The sequence below is a fragment of the Equus quagga genome, chromosome 8 (assembly GCF_021613505.1).
Source record: "Equus quagga isolate Etosha38 chromosome 8, UCLA_HA_Equagga_1.0, whole genome shotgun sequence".
NCBI classification, from domain to species: domain Eukaryota; kingdom Metazoa; phylum Chordata; class Mammalia; order Perissodactyla; family Equidae; genus Equus; species Equus quagga.
Window position 1 is genome coordinate 85,813,358 of NC_060274.1, and position 19,541 is coordinate 85,832,898.

Here is a 19,541-nt window from a genome sequence, read left to right on the forward strand (position 1 = left end):
TGGGGGGTTAGTGTTTAATGGGTATACAGTTCAGTTTTGCAAGTTGAAACGAGTTCTGGAGACAGATGGTGGTGATGGTTGCACAACTATATGAATGTACTCAATGCCCCTGACCCATACGCTTAAAAATGGTTAAGATGGTAACTTTCCTGTTATGTGCATTTTACCACAGTAAAAAAAATGGAATGAAAAAAACCTCCAGGGGGCTGGCCCCGTGGCCGAGTGGTTAAGTTCATGCACTCTGCTTCAGTGGCCCAGGGTTTCCCCAGTTCAGATCCTGGGCGTGGACATGGCACAGCTCATCAAGCCATGCTGAGGCAGCCTCCCACACAACACAACCAGAAGGACCTACACTAGAATATACAACTATGTACTGCAGGGCTTTGGGGAGAAGAAGAAGGAAAAAAAAAAAGAAGACTGGCAACAAATGTTAGATCAGGTGCCAATCTTTTTTGTTAAAAAAAAGAGCCTCCAGAGAATATATAAAATTGTTAAAATGAAGACCATCTGCCTGTAGAAACTTACCACACAGGGCCAGAACAGCTCCCTCCACTTGCTGACATGATAATACTGATTTTTGCATGAATTACATAAAAGTCTGTGCAACTGAAGCTGTGGTCTGTCCCGGGACCTCCCACACAGCAGCCAGCGGGCTCAGTGATTGAAGCTGTCTCTGGCCTCTCCCCCCAGCAGCTGGCCTGGCAGGCCTTTTGGTAATTTTCCATAACAAAAGACCAGCAGGTACCCACAGGCACAGAAGAGGTTGTACCACGCACAACTATGTGTATTCCCTTTACTCACCCCACCTCAAAGATGGATTTGCTATTCTTCACTGCCAGGGCGAGACACTTTCCCCCTTCGCTCGTTATTTTGTTTTCTCCCAGCCTGTAGAGAGAGCCGTGCACACATCAGCCTCCAGCTGAGGGACTCCAAGGTCAGCCACCTCGTCCCCAGCACAGAGCCCATCTGGCCCCTCTTGGAAGGTGTGGCCTTTCCCCCGGGACCCACAGCAGCCAGGCCCTGGGCTTCCTCTCACGGAGGGACCCAAAGCCCTGAGGAGAGCCAGTCAGGATTCCTCTCCAGGGGATGGTCACCATCTCTGCAGAAATTTAGCGACCTGAGCTTTCCTGGGGGTTTTTTAAATGACCTCTGGAATGTCACTCATTCCTGTCAGCAGACCAGAGACAGCCTGCTTCAACGACAAGTGGCCATGGTGTGTTCCCATTGCCAGGGCAGCACCAGGGCCTTCAAGCCTGGTGCTGTCCCCTTTGGCGGGGCATTTCTAGCAAAGGGCCAAAGATCAAGCTCAGCTTGCAACTAGATGGGTGCCATGGTCTGAATGTGCGTGTCCTCCCCCACAGCCCTATGTTGAAATCCTAACCCCAAGGCGACTGTACTAAGGAAGAGGTGGGGCCTTTGGGAGGCTGAGGTCGTGAGGGCAGAGTTCCCAGGAATGGGATTAGTGCCTGTCTAAAAGAGAACTTAGGAAGCTCCTTTGCTCCCTTTTCCAGCGTGCGAGGACACAGCGAGAAGGCCCCATCTATGAACCAGGAATCAGGCCCTCACTGGACACCGAACCTGCCAGCACCTGGATCTTGGACTCTCCAGCCTCCAGAACTGTGAGAAATAGATCTCCACTGTTTATAAGCCAGCTGGTTTATATATATCTTGTTATGGAAGCTGGAATGGACTACGACAACAGAGGCCTTCCTTGGGCAGGAAAAGACCTCCAGAAGAGTGACACTTGTGGTCTTCCTTCTGTCAGTAGTTAATGAAATCAAAATGCCAAGCTTTCCCCCGGCAATGGTAGGTGGGCCTTCCAAACTCTGAGCCCCAGTCACAGCTCACCTTCCACACCCAGGCCTCCTAACTTGACGGACACGGCCCCGGGACGAGCAGAAGAATGCGTTAGGGCAAAAGCTCTTTACAGGACACTTATTCTTTGTTTGAATAGCGAAGGGGGACCCAGAGAAGCTACCAAGAAGCCTGCCATGCCTAGCCCCACTTACTTTAGGTACATGAGGCCTTTGCATTCATCCAGGATGCTGGCGATGTACCTGGCTCCCACATCCGTGATCTGGTTTTTGTATAAGCTTTGAGAGAAAGCACAGCCATGAAACTTTATGACTCCCAATGTCATCTTAATGACCCCTTTTCGTTAAGTGAGAATGTGCTGTCTGCTGATTTCCGAAGTCTGGGTTGAAAGAAAGGAAGGGCACGTACGTGGACCAGGGTTTGGGGCTCCGGGGTCTCACAGGCTGGGTTCAAAGCCAGCTCCACCACTTTCCCAGTGTTATGACCTGGGACAAGTTACCTAACCTCTCTGTGCCTCAGTTTCTCCATCTGTGTTGGGGTAAGAATTATAGCCCCCACACAGGGTTGCTGTGAGGATTAGATGAGGTCATCCCCGGCCCTTGCACACAATGCTTGATAAACGGCAGGTGTGGGGGATCTGGGGATTAAAGGTTACAGTCAGCATCTGGAGGGAGGAGTGTCTCTCTGAGAACTGGAAGCTCCTCAGTGTCCACCCTCTAATCATATTACCATTCGATACCAATTCAACAAGGAGGCAGGAAGAAGTTGAGTGGCAACCAGACAGAGGCTGCGAGCATCCCGAGGTCCTGCAGCGTTCCAGAGCTGAAGGGCAGCCTGGGGTCACGTGCTTCGGGGTCCTCATTTCACAGCTGTGGGAACTGAGGCCCAAAGAAGCTGACCAACTGGCTCCAGCTTCCTGAGTCAAGAGTGGCCATGGGACCGGCTAGACTGGCCCTCAATCCCTTATCACAAACCCCTAAATCCCAAAGGTTCTCAAAACCCAAACTTTCTCATAACTGTTTTAGCAACTGAGGGGCAGCTGTTCATGATGTTTATCCCACTTGCTTTGAATACTTTTTTTACTGCAGAAACAGTAAAGTGTTTGAAAATAGGGTATTGCTCTAGACCCCACGGGTCATGTCACTACAATGTAGCATGCACACTGAGTTCTGATCCGAGTCTTGCCCCGAGGGTTCTGGATGAGGGAGCATGGGCCCACAGTAGTGAAGTCCAACACATAAATGGTATTCTAACACTGCCTCCTCCAATCACCACTTGTAAAACTACTTGCCTACACCAGATCCCAGGATCCCAGGATCCCAGTGAGGAGGCTGAGGCGCAGCCACATTTGCTGACTTGCTCAAAGGGGGGGCCGCTGGCAGAGCCAAGAGCAGAACCCAGGATTCCTGGCTCCCAGTCCAGTGCTCTTCCTGGTGCCCCTGGCCATCGGTCTCAGTCACCCAGTGGCCCACAGGAAGGGCAGTTTCCTGCTGCTCTGTGTTACTACCATGTAGCTGGCCCGGCGTTCTTGAGAAACACATACCCTAAAAATGTCACGATTTTGTATTTGGTCAGCTCTTCATGGAGCACCTTTACTCCACTGTCGGTGATCTGGTTTACGCTGAGTCTGAAACAAAACAACCGAGAGACACAAATCAGAACAGCTGCTCACTAGGAAGGAGCATGAACTCCACAAGGAGCCAGAAGCCTATGAATCCCAGACTTTTCCCACCTATAAATGCCCCCTGAGAGAACGGCCGCAGCAGTCCGCCCAATAGCCCCAAGAGAGCCTGGTCGCCGTGGGGCCGACGGACCCAGCCAGAACCAGCCCGCAGGCGAGGCAGCAGCACAGCCCTGACTCAACACAAGGGCTTCCAGGGCCACAGGAAGGACCATGACACAGTCACCTCTGACACAGTCACCTCTGACACAGTCACCTCTGACACAGTCACCTCTGACATACTGCATTTGCGGATGGCCTCCACGTCAGCCAGACCTCTCTGCGGTTCCCACTGCACAGCGGGGGCCATGGGATGGCCTCCACGTCAGCCAGACCCCTCTGCGGTTCCCACTGCACAGGGGGGGCCATGGGATGTGGAAATGTGTGGAGCTGTTTTTGGTGGTCACGAGGCTGCATGGGACAGTGCAAATGGCAATGGAGAAATGACCAGTCGTGACCGGAAGGGGCAGATCCCACTACTCCCTCCCATTCCACTTTAATGCAGATGCTGCCCAGCAGGCCAGGCTTGGGGGGTGGGGGTGGAGTGCTCCAGACGATGCATGACGGATGTCTCCTGGACAAGGGCCAGCCGCATGCTGGAATTGCTTTGCGAGATCCCTGTACTAGCGGGATATTTTGACCCGGCTAAAATGTGAAATAATTGTTTACTACTAAGTAACCTCTGTAACAAACTACCCTGACCGTCTCAATCCTCCAGCCCGTCATTTAGGTGAGGCTGAAGGATAGCATAAGGCTCAGGGAGGGGTGGGAGTGAGGGATGTGGCGAGGGTAAGGGTTGGGTGAGGAAATAGACCAGGGGTCAGCAAACTTCTTCTGTAAAGGGCAAGTATTTTAGGCTCTGTGGGCCGTATGGTCTCTACTGCAACTACTGAACTCTGTAGTACGAAGCAGCCCATATGTAAACATGGATGAGGCTGTGTTCCAATTAAACTTTACTTACAAACATAAGCCATGGGCCAAATTGGGCCCACATGCTGATCCCTGTAATAAGTAAAAGGCTCAACAGGTAAAAAGCTTGATTTTTAGGACAAATCAAAATAATCAAGTCAGACACTCAGGACCCCTGCCCCCATGGCACCTACCTTGGTGCTAGGGCAGTGTGTACATACACTGCATGGCCAGCCAAGGATGGCAGGCGCTACTACTCACTCCCAATATCCATGCTTTTTAGAAACAGAATCGCTCATTTTTTAACCGGGCACATGTCATTAAGTTCTGCCCAATGAAATCTAAGCAGAAGTCTTATTAGCAATAGCTGAGAAGTCTTCTTAAACGAATGAGGTGTGTCCTTCTTTGCCCTTCCTTCTTCCTGGTGGCTAAAACGTAAACTGAATGGCTGGAGCTTGAGCAGCCATCATGGGATAAGAGGCGGAAGTCAGGTAGTGAGGACAGCAGGGCAGCCAGGTAGAAGAGAGCTGGGCTCTGATGGGCCTGGAGGCACCACAACAGCCCTGAAGTACCTTCCTCTAGGCTTTTGCACGAAAAACAAATAAACTTGTAACTTACCTAAGCCACCAATATTTTCAGTTTGCTCTAACTCTCCGCTGAAACTAATCCTAACTGATGCCCTCAGGGAGCTCAAAAATGCTTCTCTGGGGTTGCCCATTTCCTCCTGCTTTCTCCTTTGCTGGTGTGGAGGAAAACTTCCCCTGGGGACAGCTGCTTGGGGCAGGACCACCACAGTGGTGCCCTCCATCCTATAAGTTGAGCACAGGGAGTCACTCAGTGTGAGACTGCCTGAGGCTGCGAATGAAAATGAAGAGATGCTGACTGAGAGCACAGAGAACTGACTCCAGGCTTTCTAATTCCCAGGCCAGGGCAGCCTTGGGCTCCCTACATTCCACTGTCCCCGCATAATTTACACCCTGGCATCAGTATAAGAGGCACCTGGAATCAGTTCCAAACCCCTTCTGCTCTCCAGAAATGCACGACCCAAGCAATGGAGGACTGAAGCCCCCTAGAGATTTACAAGGTGAATTTTATACAGGAAATGCTAACAGAAGAAAGCAGACTGGCCTCTCTTTGCTCTAAACCATCAAACAGGAAACTAAGAGTCAGCGTTCTTTGCTGAGATGGCTGGCAGCTCAGGGCTGCTGGCTTTGATCATGGAAACCAACCACTGCCAACGAAGGGGTTCAGAACAGGCCTCCCCAAGATGTGCCACTTTGGCATGCGAAATATTTTGAGCTAAAGGCAAGTGAGACCCTGCAGGCTGAAGAGAAACTTTTACCTCTCCCTTAAAGAGTTTAAATTTGGGGCCTTACCTATAATGAGTTATTACCAGAAATAAATTTTTATGACTTATCTGTATGGCGGGGCAGACTTCTAATGACTGAACCTCTGCTCTCCTTACCATCCTGCGACTCACCTTCCTCCCCTCTGAAGCCTCAGGCCCCTATTCCGTCCCTTAGCTCAAGATGGCATAAATACCTCCTTTTACCTTTTCGTCTCTGAACCTCTCATGTATGTGGGGTCTCTGACTCTCTCGTGTATGTGGAATTCTTGTACATATGAACTTAAATTTGATTTTCTCCTGTTAATCTGTCTCAAGTTAATTTAATTCTTAGACCAGACAGAAGAACCTAAAAGGGGAGAGTAAAATTTCTTCCTCCCCCACACCGATTAGCACAAAGTCTGCTTTTCTGCAATCATTAAAGCTTCCATGTGCCAGAAACTTTTCATGGCCTATCTCTAAGCCTCCCGTGAATCTTGAAAGGTGGGTTCTTTTTGATTCTGGCTCCAGCATGGCCCAGCTGTGTGACCTTGAGCAACTTATTAACTTCTCTGTGCCTCCTCTTCCTCCTTTGCCAAAATGGAGATAGAACAGTACCTGTCTTACAGGGCTTAAGGGGATTAAATCAGGTAATATTGATAATACACTTCACTCATTCTCAATAAATGCTGGTTATTACTACTGAAACTGCTAGCATATAAGCATCTCCTTTTTCCAGATGTGGACACTGAGGCTGAGAGGTTAAGAAACTCATTCAAGGACACCCAGCTACAGCTGGTCCAGGTCTGCCTGACTCTGAAGCTTTGCTCCTTGCCCTCTGCCACCCTGAGGGAGAAGCGCCTGATGTTCCAAGACCAGTGGTTACGAGTCCTAGGTAATCCAGGAGATCCCGCACCACGATGCTCACCCTGGGGTCCCCCGAGCCTGGCCCTCCCCGGCCCCACTGGCTGCTCCCTGAGCCTGGGGGCCTCACCTGATGATGGTGAGGTGGCTGAAGCAGGGCTGCAGCTCCCGAACGCCGTAGTCGTTGAGATTGTTGTTGTCCAGGTCGAGGGCCAGCCGCTTGCGGAGGTGGTGCAGGACGAAGGAGAGGGCACTGCAGTCGGCCGGGCAGGCGTTGCAGTAGGTCAGCTTGAGGTAGTTGGCACAGATGCCGCGGGCCGCCAGCTGCCCCACCTTCTCGCTCTGTGTCTCATAGATGCAGCGCAGCATCCAGATGAAGGTGGGCATGGCCTGCACCTGGGTGAAGCCCTCCGTCTGGGTGCGGGGCAGGTTCTTCAGGTAGGACCGCAGGCTGGCAAACAGGTGTCCCCACAGGGCCTTGCGCTTTCTCCGCAGGGCGGCGCCTGGCACCAGGTGCCGCAGGAGTTTCTGTTTGGTTTTGGACAGCAGCCCGCACAGGAAGAGGTTGGTGAAGTGAAAGTGATCCTTGTTCTTGAAGGGGTCTTCCCCCGCCAAGCCACTGCCCCCCAGGCACTGGAAAGGGAGGAAGGGCGGGTAGCAGGACGCTGCTGCTGCCTCCCCAGGAGGCGCCCACTCCTGGAAGAACTGGAGCAGCCCCCGGGTGCCCACCTTGTCATCCACCACGAGGAAGAAAGCGGTAAAGAAGGCCTGGAGGGTGAGATGGAAAAACTCATAGGACGGCTGGTCCCCTCCGAGGCCCAGCTCTGGCACGGCCCGCAGGAAGCCCAGCTGCAGGTCTCCCTCCTGCATTTCGGAAGCCTGCAACTCCTCCTGGCCGAAGACAAAGAGGTTCTTCTCCATGCCCCGGTGCGCCACCTGCCCCAGCGAGTGCAGGGTGTCCCGGCCGGCGCGGAAGGCCTCCGACTGGCTCCGCGTGTTCCGCTGCACCAGGCTGGTGGGCTGCGTCCTGTTCAGGTGGACCTCAGTGACCAGCAGGAAGATGTCGGTCAGTGTCACCGTGCAATCAGGCAGCTGCAGGGAGCCATCAAAGGTACTGTGGAAGTGCTGGAAACACCGGAAGATGATCCAGCAAAAGAGGGGCACAGCGCACAGGCTGCAGAGGTTGGGGTTGGCTTCCAACTGGTCCAGCAGGCGGTCCTGCACAGCTCGGTTGGGGAACATCCTCCTGGCGTAGGCCCGCAGGTGGCTGGGGGAGAAGCCCAGTAGAAGCACCTTCTTGCGCAGGAGCTGGCGCGGGATCTCGATGCCCGTGCGCGCCGTGAGCAGCTTGCTGGCCCCCTTGAGCAGCTTCCCGCTGAGCAAGTTGGCCAACAGGACCAGAGGGTGGGTGGGCTCCCAGGGGGAGGACGTGTCAGGCACGCTGCTCAGGTCAAAGTCCGAGTGGAGCTCGTCCAGGCCGTCGAAGGTGAAGAGGGCCGTGTGGGGAAAGCGCAGCAGGAAGGCGAACACCTCCTCGGGGTCCTGCTCCGGGTAGCAGTAATGCTTGAAGAGCAGGTCTTGCAGACACAGCGCGTCGCTCTCCCTGAAGCAGCTGAACATGCGGCAGCGGAAGTGGAAGAAGAACTTGAACCCCGCGTCCAGCTGGCCGGTGGCCCAGAGGCCCTGCAGCCGCTGCAGCAGCATGGACTTGCCCACGCCGGCGTCGCCAAAGACAAAGATGGTCTCGCCCTGCTCATTGAGGATGCCCGTGGTGTGGTCCAGGAGGCAGGCCAGGCTGCCCAGCCGGCCCAGGCTCTCATTGCGGAAGCCAACCAGCTCCATGATGGTGTCTGTGTACATCTCCTCCAGCAGCAGCTCCTCCTTCTGGGCATAGCACAGGATGAACCTGGAGTCAAGGCCCAGTTGGTGTCGAAGCTTCTGGGTGTACCTGCTCACTGGAGGGAGAGTGGGGGCCGGGCACAGGGGGCCAGGTGAGAGGTGGAGAGAGAGGCATCAAACAGGGAGGTCTCAGGAGGAGAAACAAGCACACAGACAAATGCACCCACAACCCGGACTCTGAGGCCAAGTGCGATGACTCCTCAAATGCAAAGAGCCAGCGCTCCAGTATCTGCTGGTCCTCGGGTCTCACCCCGCTGTCCCACCAGCCAGGGGGCGACAGACTTCCGCTGAGATGAGTGTCTGAGACAGGCTCCCTTTCTCCTCTGTACAAGTTGTCACCGAGCTCCAGCTACAAACTGCAGCCCCCTCAAACTTGAGGGCCAGGCCACATGGCCTTGTTGCCCCACCCCAACACCAGGGTCCCGTCTGAATAACTCGAGCCAGTCTCCACGGAACCACGTATCCCTAAGGAGGAAGCGGCCCTAACCTTTCTTTTGCTTGTTACACTGTTCTGAAAACAGCAGGTGGGCTCTTGGCGATAAGAGACAACATTCGACGTTAATCTGGATTACAAAAAGCAACACCTCATCTAAAACATTACAGCTGACCAAACTAAGATGAAAACCAGCCTTCTTATACTGTGCAGGGCACACCAGCCCTGTTTGCAAGTTTTGAGGCCTGGGGACCACTGATGCAGAGCACGTGGCCCAGGATGAGCCCGAGCCTGCCCACAGGGGCATAACCACACCAGCCTGCTTACATGGGGGCCATGTTCTCAGCACGCCTGAGCTACAAAAGGGGCTTACACTGGCAGGGAGGTGGTCCTTCCCCAGACGAAAGGGGGTTCCATGCATTCCTTCAAAATCAGTTTTGGATTTTAATTATAATTCAAGTAACAAAAATTAGACAGACACACACATTTCCAGATTCATCTATAACCCTTTCCCATCAACTTAGTCCAGTTTGGTTGTCTGCTTAAAATTTGGAAAGTGAATTATATTTTTTACAGTTTTATTAAGGCACAATTTACATACCATAAAATCCACCTGTTTTAAAATAGGTATTGTGTACTAGTCAATGATTTTTAGTAAATTTACAAGTTACCCAACATCACTACAATCTAGTTCCAGAACATCTCCATGATAAGCCCATTTGCAGCCAGTCCCCGCCTCCATCGCCGGCCCTACAAAACTCCTGATCTGCTTTCTGTCTATAAATTTGCCTTTTCCAGACATTTCATGTAAATAGAATCACACAATATGTAGCATTTCACATCTGGCTTCTTGCACAGTGAATTATACTTTAAAAGCTATTACAGCAGCTGGCTAAAGGAACCAGTGGAGATGTCTTTTGTAAGAACTATTCATCACAGGAATATTTTCCTTTTTTCATGGGGGAATGGGAAGCAGCAGTGGGAACAAGAAGTTAGCGAAGGCCGGCGGGTATCTGCCGGGGCCACAGGAGCGAGAGCTTGGCCCTGACGCTGCCTGCTGGCCCGGTCTCCCCTAAACACACGCCTGACTAACTGGGACACTGTCCTTTGTTTCTGTCTTCAAGGTCAAAATAGATTCTTTAAAAATCAGAGTTTGTGACCTTGGGGCTGGTATGTTGCCTACAAAGCGGAAAGAGCTCCAAGCTGGCCCCCAGCCAGATCGTGGCCCTGTAGATGTGCGCTCAGAGCATCCTCAACGGTGCTCTCCTTACCACCACTTGCAATTATACACTTGTATGATTATTTACTGTCGGGCTCCTGCATTGGCCTCTGAGCTCCCTGAGGGCACGAATCATGTCTGGGTCCCCACTGCACCCCTGGCATCCAGCACAGTGCCTTGGCACATAGCAGGTATATCATAAATACCTTTTGAACTAATCAACCAACTCAGGGGGCGCCCTGGTGCTCTGGAAATAAGGACTGGCATCCAGGGGTGACAGAAGAATACTTTGCCTAGAAGCAAATTTGGAAAGATTTTAAAAAGGAAAAAAAATGCAACCTGGAATTTGTGCAACCATTAAAATGTCTACATATGTCGGAACAGGAAGTAAGCAAGACATCAGAACCTAAACCATCGCCACACTTCCATGGGCCCCTACAGACATCATACCAGGTACGTGCAGTCAGTTCATTCACAGGCCCCTGGGCTGCACTTGGGGGACAGGGACCAGCTCTCCTTTTGCAAAAGGAACACAGCACCTGGGCCTGCTGCCTGAGGCGGAAGGCAGGGCCGGCCACGGTGGACCACATGTTTATATGCTGCTGGGCCCGCACGCTACAGCATTTCCACACCCCAGGGCCTTGCTTTCTTGGCGACTGCAGGCCCCCAGGGCTGACTGTACCTGGGTCAGTGTTGACAACAGTTTTGCTCTGAATGAGCGGGGAAGGGGAGAAGCCGATCTCCGACAGCCAGGGCCTGAGGTCCACGTAAGCGTCCGCGAGCTGCTGCAGCACGTACAGGAAGAACTCGGACACCTCCTCGCCCTTGCTCTGTACCAGGTCCAGGATTTTGCGGACCTGGTGGCGACACAAAGCACAAGGGTGTGAGGCGGCACTAGGGGTGTCCTCCCACCAGACGGGCCCACACACAGGGCTCCGAGCTCTTCCTACAGCCTCGGGCTTGACTGTGCGTGCAGCGGGCATGAGATGCCACAAGTTGAAGGCCTAGAAGCTGTGAACTGGACTGCCTCAGCAAGAAATAAAACCACGTGGCTCTAAGACACCAAGAGGCTTCCATGAGCCTCAAGATGAAAAGGTCGGACTCACAACCAGAGCTGTGCCCACCCCTGGAATTCTCCGGGTCTCCTTTTCCCTCTGAACCTAACGGATTGCTCTCCAGGAATGAGTGCTGAGCGCCGAGGCACAAGGAGGTGGGCGTGGGGCCACACAGAGAGGGGTTAACAGACCCCCATGTAAGTTAACCCTTAGAAAAGGCTTTTTGTGTTACTAAAAAGGTAGGAAAAAAAATCACAGGAGTCTGCTACTGTGCCTCCCCCAGAAACCCTCCTGGTCTCCTCTGAGCCTGGCAGGATCGCGTTACAAACAACGTCTGCCGCTCCTCTCATCGCGAAGGAGTTTTTAGTCTCGCCAGTTCTATTTTTCAGGAGATGACACAAGGCTAAGATGAAACCAAGAGCTGCTAAGACCTCCCACAGTGGAGTGTGGAAAGCCTTTATTTGGACCCAGCTGGGGACGCAGTCACTCCCGAACAAGAGGCAGGGCCCTTCTCAGAGTCTGACCCAGCAGGGAGCAGCTCTGGCGTTTTAAAGGCACTGAACGAACATCACTGCTAGGGTTTCATGCTCATCTTCTTTTCCTTCTTACTCACTTAAGGTGAACTGAAAAACGAGCTGTTTAGGAACCAATACACACAGCAAGGAGAGCTGAGAGCTAAGAGGAGTCTGCTCTCGACACAATCACAGAAGTAAAATACATAATTGTGGAATAAGCCAATAATTCAAGTGTTACATTCTATAAATTATCCCAATGGGAAATTCTGCCCAGGGGACTAAACTCCCACAGCTCTGCATGCAGGTCAAACCGGAGAAGCCCCTTCTGGCTACCAAGGCTCGCAGGCGGCCAGTGCCAACCCCCAGCCCCGGCACCTTGTCGGGCAGCGTGGGGCAGGCCCCCACGATCTCCGCGTCCTCAGCCGAGAAGTAGTCGCTCTTCAGCAAGTTGTCCACCAGACACTGAGTGTTCCGGATGTGAGTGACCAGAAGTTCCCGGTTGGTTTTCAACAATTTAATGTAGGAGTGAGACTCTGACGGGATAATTCCCATCTCACGGTGGCCCTGCTTTTCCATGGTTAAAGGAGCAAGCGGCGACTTTTCCCAAATTCATCTTTGGCTGCATGAGTCTTCCTGGCAGAAGGGGAGTCAGGGTCCAGGGCCGGCCTCCCGGGCCCCTGCCTCCCAGGGCAGCCCCTGAAGAGAGAAATGAAATCAATAAAATAAGACCCATGGAAATATCCCTCCTTTCCCTTTGGTCCTAGGATTTCTCTACTTAGAGCAAGAAGGAATCATACTTAAGACATGGATCTGAGATATGGTCAAGACAAAAATCATAATTTAATTGCTTCTGCTTGTGGGTTACATTGCTAGGGTAGGCAACCAGAGGTAGGCAACCCTTTTGTTTAGCAAAACTTCTTAATTATTATTATTTTTTTTCCTAAGGAAGATTAGCCCTGAGCTAACATCTGTGCCCATCTTCCTCCGCTTATAGGTGGGTCAGTCACTGCTACAGCATGGCTGACGGGTGGTGTAGGTCCACGCCTGGGATCCGAACCTATGAACCTGGGCCACCAAAGCTGAGTGTGCTGAACTTAACTCCTATGCCATGGGGCCACCCCTATTATTAGTAGTATATTTTTTAAAAAGTGTGCCTCAGTCCTAGACTGGGATAGAGATGGAGAGGTATGTTATTTTCCATAATTAGGTTAATTGGGATTGGAGGTTTCCACATACCCTAAGAGGGGAGAGGGCCAGAACTGGGAGCAGAGGAACTGGGGGAGGTGGTGGGCGAGATGATCTGAGGACAAAATGGCCTGAGGAGAGAGACGGTCAGTGTGAAGTCTCCTGTGGTAGCCAGAGCCCAGGAACCTGGGAACAGTGACATCTCAGTCATCATTGTCCGTCCTGGACCCCTTGCTCCAGCACTCCCTATACCTTTGCCAAAGTCTGCTATACACAAGCACCCTGGGCAACGAAGGAGGAGCAACGGCCAGGTGTGGAGTGAAGCAGCACAGAGGGAGGGCAAGAGCAAGAGGGAGAGGTGACACGGACCTCCACGCGGTAGGTGACTGGGAGAGGCCACCTTCCTGGAAATCCTTGAAAACCTCGTGCACGTGCTGAACTTCCTGTCTGGGTGGGAAGAGAGGCCCAAGCTATTTCATGTGAGGATTAAACAATAACTTCAGTTCATCTGAGTTACCCCCAAATGGCACCGATTGCTTTCTTACAGCATAAGATCCTTCAGCCACTTCTCCAGTCATTCTTGTGTGTATAAAATGGATCATAATTCTGGAACTAGAACAGCCTTGATCTGGCCCCTCAGTTCTTCATGTAGGTGGGAAAACCCACACATTCCAGAAAGATCATTTTGAAATATTTTTGTTGAGCTCAAAAAAAATTCATAGATCTGTAAACCCCGTCAGCATCATTAATGTATGCTTCAGAAGCCCACATCTGTTAGCATTCAAGTGCAGTGGTTCTCAAATTTTTTTCCACCAGGTCACACGTGAGTCTCCTGCTCTTTGACAGGCTTCCATTTCTTCTTCCTTTACCTATCAAATTGCTAAACACTGCGAGCCTTATGGAGATTCTCAGCGGGACCCCACACCATAACTTTGCTTTATAACCTGAGTGACTGGGCAAGAGACAGTACAATTGACCATTCTAAGCAACAGAAAGGCAAGAGATCCTTACCAAACAGAATTTAAAGGGAAGAAAATGGTTGGTTAGTTACTATTCCACTAAAAGTATGCTAATCTATTGGATGCTAATTCAGCCTTTTCCATTGTGGTCCATTCTACGACCCACTTCAGGATCCACAGCTCGAGAAAATTGGTTTCCTCAAGGATTAGCAGATGGTAATAGTAAATTTAAATTAGTGATTAATAATACCTTTTTTTAAGTTTCTGGCATCGTTTTTAGAAGTAAGTCAGAATATTTTAAAACAACATTCTCTCCCTAAATCTTCAATTTCCAATTTCCTTCCGGGTTCTGCAAAATCAAGAAAAGAAAGGTTTCTTAGAAAACTCTCTTGTAGTGAATGGTGAACAACTGAATGAAACTGGCAAGAGGATAATTTTTAAATCCACAACTCTAGAATCTCCGAGTAGTCTCTGTACCTTCTTCCTTTAGGACCATGTTTTCCAAACCTCAGTCATTCGGGCAAAATAGTCACTCCTTTTTTTTCTTTTCGGCCATAATTGAGTCCCACCTGTACTTTAATTGCTTAACTTTTTTGCTTTAAATGGACTATTTTAAAACTAATAGATTAATTTTAAGGAAATTTTACATCACCACTGTAAATGAAAACTATCACTTTCAATAAATAGAAAATAACAAAAAAATTAATTTGATGCAAATAAAACCATGCTATGGCATTCCAGCTCAACAGTGCTGCCTGGAAAGGGCCTGAGGCCTGTTTTCTCTTAGAAACACCTGAGAGGTGTTAAAGAGAGAAGAGCACAAAACTGAGACGTTCTTTTCGAGATAATCCTAAATCTGAGAGAACTGGGAAGGGAACTGCTCCCTACTTCAGGGTGCAGTTTTTCAAGCCATGGCTCCGTTCTTAGAGAGCCTGGGATGGTTTCCCCTTCCTCCCTCCTCTCCTAATCCTCATCCGCCTGCAATGAGCTTCTCGTTTTACTCTCGCCTCCTGTCTCTTCCAAGCCTGTGATTCCCACAAAACCAGTGACTTCTCATCCCAGCCTTTCTCCGTAATAACCCCTACAGACATCTCCACCTCTTGCCATTACAGGCAGAAACTTAAGGAAAGTCTCCTGACTTAGGGCAACCTAAGCAAAGCATAGAATTACAAGTCAGCCAGCTGGCAAGGACGCTGTTGTTTTATAATTTCCAAAGCCCTGGTTTGAGATTTAATCAGATTTGCAGTTAGTGCAATTCAACAGGAGTTTAACAAGATGTGGATGGCAGAAAAGGAAACATAGCTGAACGTGCCCTGATAAACAGAATCCGGGGGTGGACCAAATCTATGTCATGGGACACCAGAGAGAAATTCAGCTCATGGTCATCCTGTTACAAGAAGCACCAAAGACAGCCAGGGATCTCCTCGCTCTGAGCAGGATCCTTTATTTTCCTCACCCGCTAAAGGGTGGGTCCAGCTGGTGAAGAGGGTCTGATCTGCACTTCCAGGCAAACAGAAGACCAAGGTGGCGCCAGGGTCAGGTATGGGGAGCTGGGCCTGCCCTAACGGGTGGGCTCTCCCGGGGTAGTGGTGCAGAGCAGTGAGGACTGAAGTTGGAGATCCTGGTGAGGAAGCTCCAGGAAACAGCCAAAGAAAACATTAAGCCAAGGGAGGCCGCCAGAAAACAAGGTGCACGGCAGAAGAAAAGATGGAAAACCAAGCGGAGAGACGAAGCAGAAAATATCAGGGAAAGGCTTGTCGACACCTAAACCATCTTGAGACAAAGGCAGGTGGGGGTAGAGCCTATTGGCGAGGAGGGAGGGAGCCCTTGGGAGTGAGGGGTTCAAGGGCACCCCCCACCCACTCCTCTTCTTCCCTGCTTTCTGATCTGCCGTCAGAAAGGTTTGGTTCCCAGGTAAGAGAATCCTACAGTCAATCCACTCTTTGGCTCCTTATGGAAATCTGTGCCCAGGTCCCACCTTGAAATTGATCTTCTGAACTAAATATAAAGTCTGCAGAGCCTCAAAGAGAAGATTCAGAGAAGCTTCTCTGAAGACAATGAAGCAAGGATTGGGGGAGGGCAGACAGTCAAAGGGAAAAAGAAGTAGAGAGAGGAGAGAGGAATTCTATAAGATGACAGAGCAGACTACTGAATAGAAATAAAATACAAGCCGCACATCATTTAAAATTTTCTAGTAGCCACATTAATCAAAGTACAAACAAACAAGTGAAATTAACTTTAATAATACATTTTATTTAACCCAATATATTCAATGTATTATTTCAATATGTAATCAATAGAACATTAATGAAATATTTTACATTCACTTTTCTCATACTAAGGCTTTGAAATCCAGTGTATATTTTACACTCACAGCCCATCTCAACTTGGACCAATGACATTTCAAGTACTCAACAGCCACATGTGGCCAATGGCTACTGTACTGGACAGTGCGGCTCTAGAGGAATTACTGGAAGCCGGAGTACTGGGACGCTGAGCTCCTGCCCTGTCTCCACTTCTATCTGAAATACCGATGCCAGAAATGTCTCTGAATCGACTTTCTCAGACTGGTGGTTAAAGAAGTGAGGTCGCTGATAATTCTTCAAACTCAGAAAGAAAATGAGTATGGGACCCACTGATGTATAGTCAAGGTAAAATTCCTTTCAACTGTTAGATACAAGTTTGCAGCTCTGCATGCTTACAAAGATAAAAAATAAGATACAAAAATGCTAACGATAGTATAAGGAGACAGGGACTCTCATACACCATGAGTGGGAATGTACATTGGCAGAAACCTTCTGGGAAACCATTTGACAGTATGTATCAAGAGCCTGAGAAAGGTTTCAATTTAGTAACTTTCCGTTCTAGAAATTTGCCTTCTGAAAAGATTCAGAGGTTGTGACAGCTGTGTGGGTTCTTTTTAAACAAGACCCTTCCACTTCTATCTATGATAGGGTAGCTTTTGGCTCCCACAGAGGCCAACTACAGGTGAATGGATCAACAAACTGGGGTAATTCACACAGTAGAGCACTCTTCAACAACAAATATGAGTGAAATACTAATACAGGAATGAGTGTCACAGACATGCTGAGTGAGAGAAGCCAGACTCAAAAGAGTTCATAGCGTATGATTCCATTCATATGATTCTGGAAATCTGATCTAGAAATCAGAGCAGTGGTTTTCTGGGAAAGGGGGATGAGAGTGGGGGAGAAATTGACCGCATAGAGGAATAAGAGAAATTTCTGGGGAGATAGAAATGTTCTTTATCTTGATTGGAGTGCTATGTGTGTGTATGCATACCCATATACATATATACACACACACATATACATACGTACATATGATTTGTCAAAAGTCATCAACCTGTACCTTTAAAATATGTGAATGTTATTGTATGAAATTATACTTCAATGAAGTTGATTTTAAGTAAAGGCAAAACACATTTCCAGATAAATAAAAACTGAGAGACTTTTTGTTGCCAGCCTAACTGCACTAAAATAAATACTAAATAGAGTTTTTCAGGTAGAAGAAAAATGATCCCAGGACAAAAACAAAATGAGAGCAGCAGAAAGTTTTAATATGTGGGTAAATATAAATGTGTATTGAACAAAACAATACTGATATCTTATGGGGTCTAAAATATATGCAGAAGTACACGTGTAATGGCAGTAACACAGAAAGTGGAAGGGAGTAAACGGAGTTAAGGTGTTCTAAAGTGAAAGCATTTTCTGGTAATAGGCAAAAGTATTACTTTATATTAGACAGCAATAACTCAAAGACTCAGGTTTTAATCTCTAAATTTACCACTAAAAAAATAATACAAGAATACTACTACTACTACTACTACTAATAATAATAAAATAATACAAAAAAGAATACAAGACAATAGAAGGAAGAAATGGAAGAATAAAATACACTTAATTCTAAACGAAGCCAGGGAGAGAAAAAGGTATACAAAAAAAGTGAGACAAATAAAAACTAGACAACAGATATCAATCCAAATACAGTAGTCCCCCCTTATCCTTGGGGGAGACGTTCCAAGACCCCAGTGGATGCCTGAAACCACGGATAGTGCCAAACCTGACATATACTATGTTTTTTCCTACACATACACATTTGAGGTGTGACAGCAAAACTAGCATGAATTTCTTTTTCCTTCTTCACAATTTCATGAATAGAAGATTCATTCTTACCATAAATCTTAGCAACCTCAGAATACGATTTTTTTTTCTTTCCTTATTAAGTTGAGAACTTTCATCTTTTCACTTACGGGAAGCACATTATGGCTTCTCCTTGGCATATCTGAATTGCCAAAATCACTACTCTTGCGCTTTGGGGCCATTATTAAGTAAAATAATGGTTACTTGAACACAAGCACTACCACATGGAGACAGGCAATCTGATGACCCAGACGGCTACTCAGGTAGCATATACAGTGTGGACACTCTGGAGGAAGAGATAATTCACATCCTGAGTGGGACGGAGCAGGACTGCACGAGAGTTCATCACACCACTCAGAAGGGCTCACAATTTAAAACTTACAAATTGTTTATTTCTGGAATTTTTCATTTAATATTTTCAGACCCTGGTTGACCGAGGGTAACTGAAACCACAGATAAGGGGGGACTACTGTATGCTAGCAATTCAATTAAATATAAATGGACTAAATAACACCAAAACATAGATTGGAAGATTTGATAGAAAAAAACTACATGCTACATAAAGAGATACACTGTAAATAAAGTGACAGTTTAATTAATTCATTCATTCATTCCCCCAAATGGGAAAAAAAATGCAACCAAATACTAACCAAAAGAGAGCTGGCATAGCTATACTGAAATTAAAGTAGAATTTAAGGGAAGAAATGTTACTAGAGGTAGAGGAGCATTTCATAATGATAAAATGGTCAATTCTAAAGGATGATACAAAATTTTTAATTTGTATGCACCTAGTAACATCTTTTCAAAATATAAAAAGCAAAATTTGACAAACATAAAAGGAGAAATAGACAAATGCACAATCACAGTGGAGGACTCTAATATGTCTCTCAAAATAACTGAAAGAACAAATAGACCAAAAAAAGAAAAAAAACAGTAAGAAAATGAAGAATCTGAACAGAACAGTTAACAAGTCTCTCAACCAACATCTACAGAACACTATACCACCCAACAGCAACAGGATGCCCAGCATCATAAGTGCTCACGGAATGTTTGTCAAAACTGACCATATTCTGGACCATACAGCAAGTTCTTAACAAATTTTAAAGGGCTGTCATCATTCAGAATACATTCTCTGACCATGGTGGAATTAAGCTAGAAATCAAAAATAAAAAGATACCTAGAAAATCCCCAAGCCCACAGGTCAAAGAAGAAATAAAAATGGAAAATTAGAAAATATTTTGAACTGCATGATAATGAAAATACAACATATCAAAATTTGTGGGATACAATTAAAGAAATCATAGAAATCTATAGCCTTATACGCATATAATAGAAAAGAAAAAAAGTTAAGTCATATCATTTTGTATCATGCTTTAATTTATACTTTTACCATGGATATTTACTCTCGGTCATATTTTTTGAAAAGGTTTTTAAAGGATACAGGAAATACTACATGGATGGTATTCTAGTCTATCCAAGCAGTT

The 19,541-nt window shown here is 48.1% G+C and overlaps 1 protein-coding gene across 6 annotated transcripts in view; it reads right to left on the reverse strand.

Annotated features, from left to right (window-relative positions):
• Positions 1–19,541, reverse strand: part of NOD1 (nucleotide binding oligomerization domain containing 1) — a 49,401-nt gene that overhangs the window by 13,940 nt on the left and 15,920 nt on the right. For 3 of the 6 annotated variants that reach the window (XM_046669537.1, XM_046669539.1, XM_046669538.1), the window contains 7 exons: positions 14,148–14,246; positions 12,129–12,449; positions 10,866–11,040; positions 6,763–8,587; positions 3,359–3,442; positions 2,010–2,093; positions 802–885 (listed from right to left, as the gene is read on the reverse strand). In XM_046669537.1, the coding sequence (XP_046525493.1) occupies positions 802–885; positions 2,010–2,093; positions 3,359–3,442; positions 6,763–8,587; positions 10,866–11,040; positions 12,129–12,329 (2,453 nt within the window). In that variant the 5' untranslated portion in view covers positions 12,330–12,449; positions 14,148–14,246. The remainder of the gene's footprint in view (positions 1–801; positions 886–2,009; positions 2,094–3,358; positions 3,443–6,762; positions 8,588–10,865; positions 11,041–12,128; positions 12,450–14,147; positions 14,247–19,541) is intronic. The other 3 variants (XM_046669541.1, XM_046669540.1, XM_046669542.1) reach the window with 3 other exon arrangements.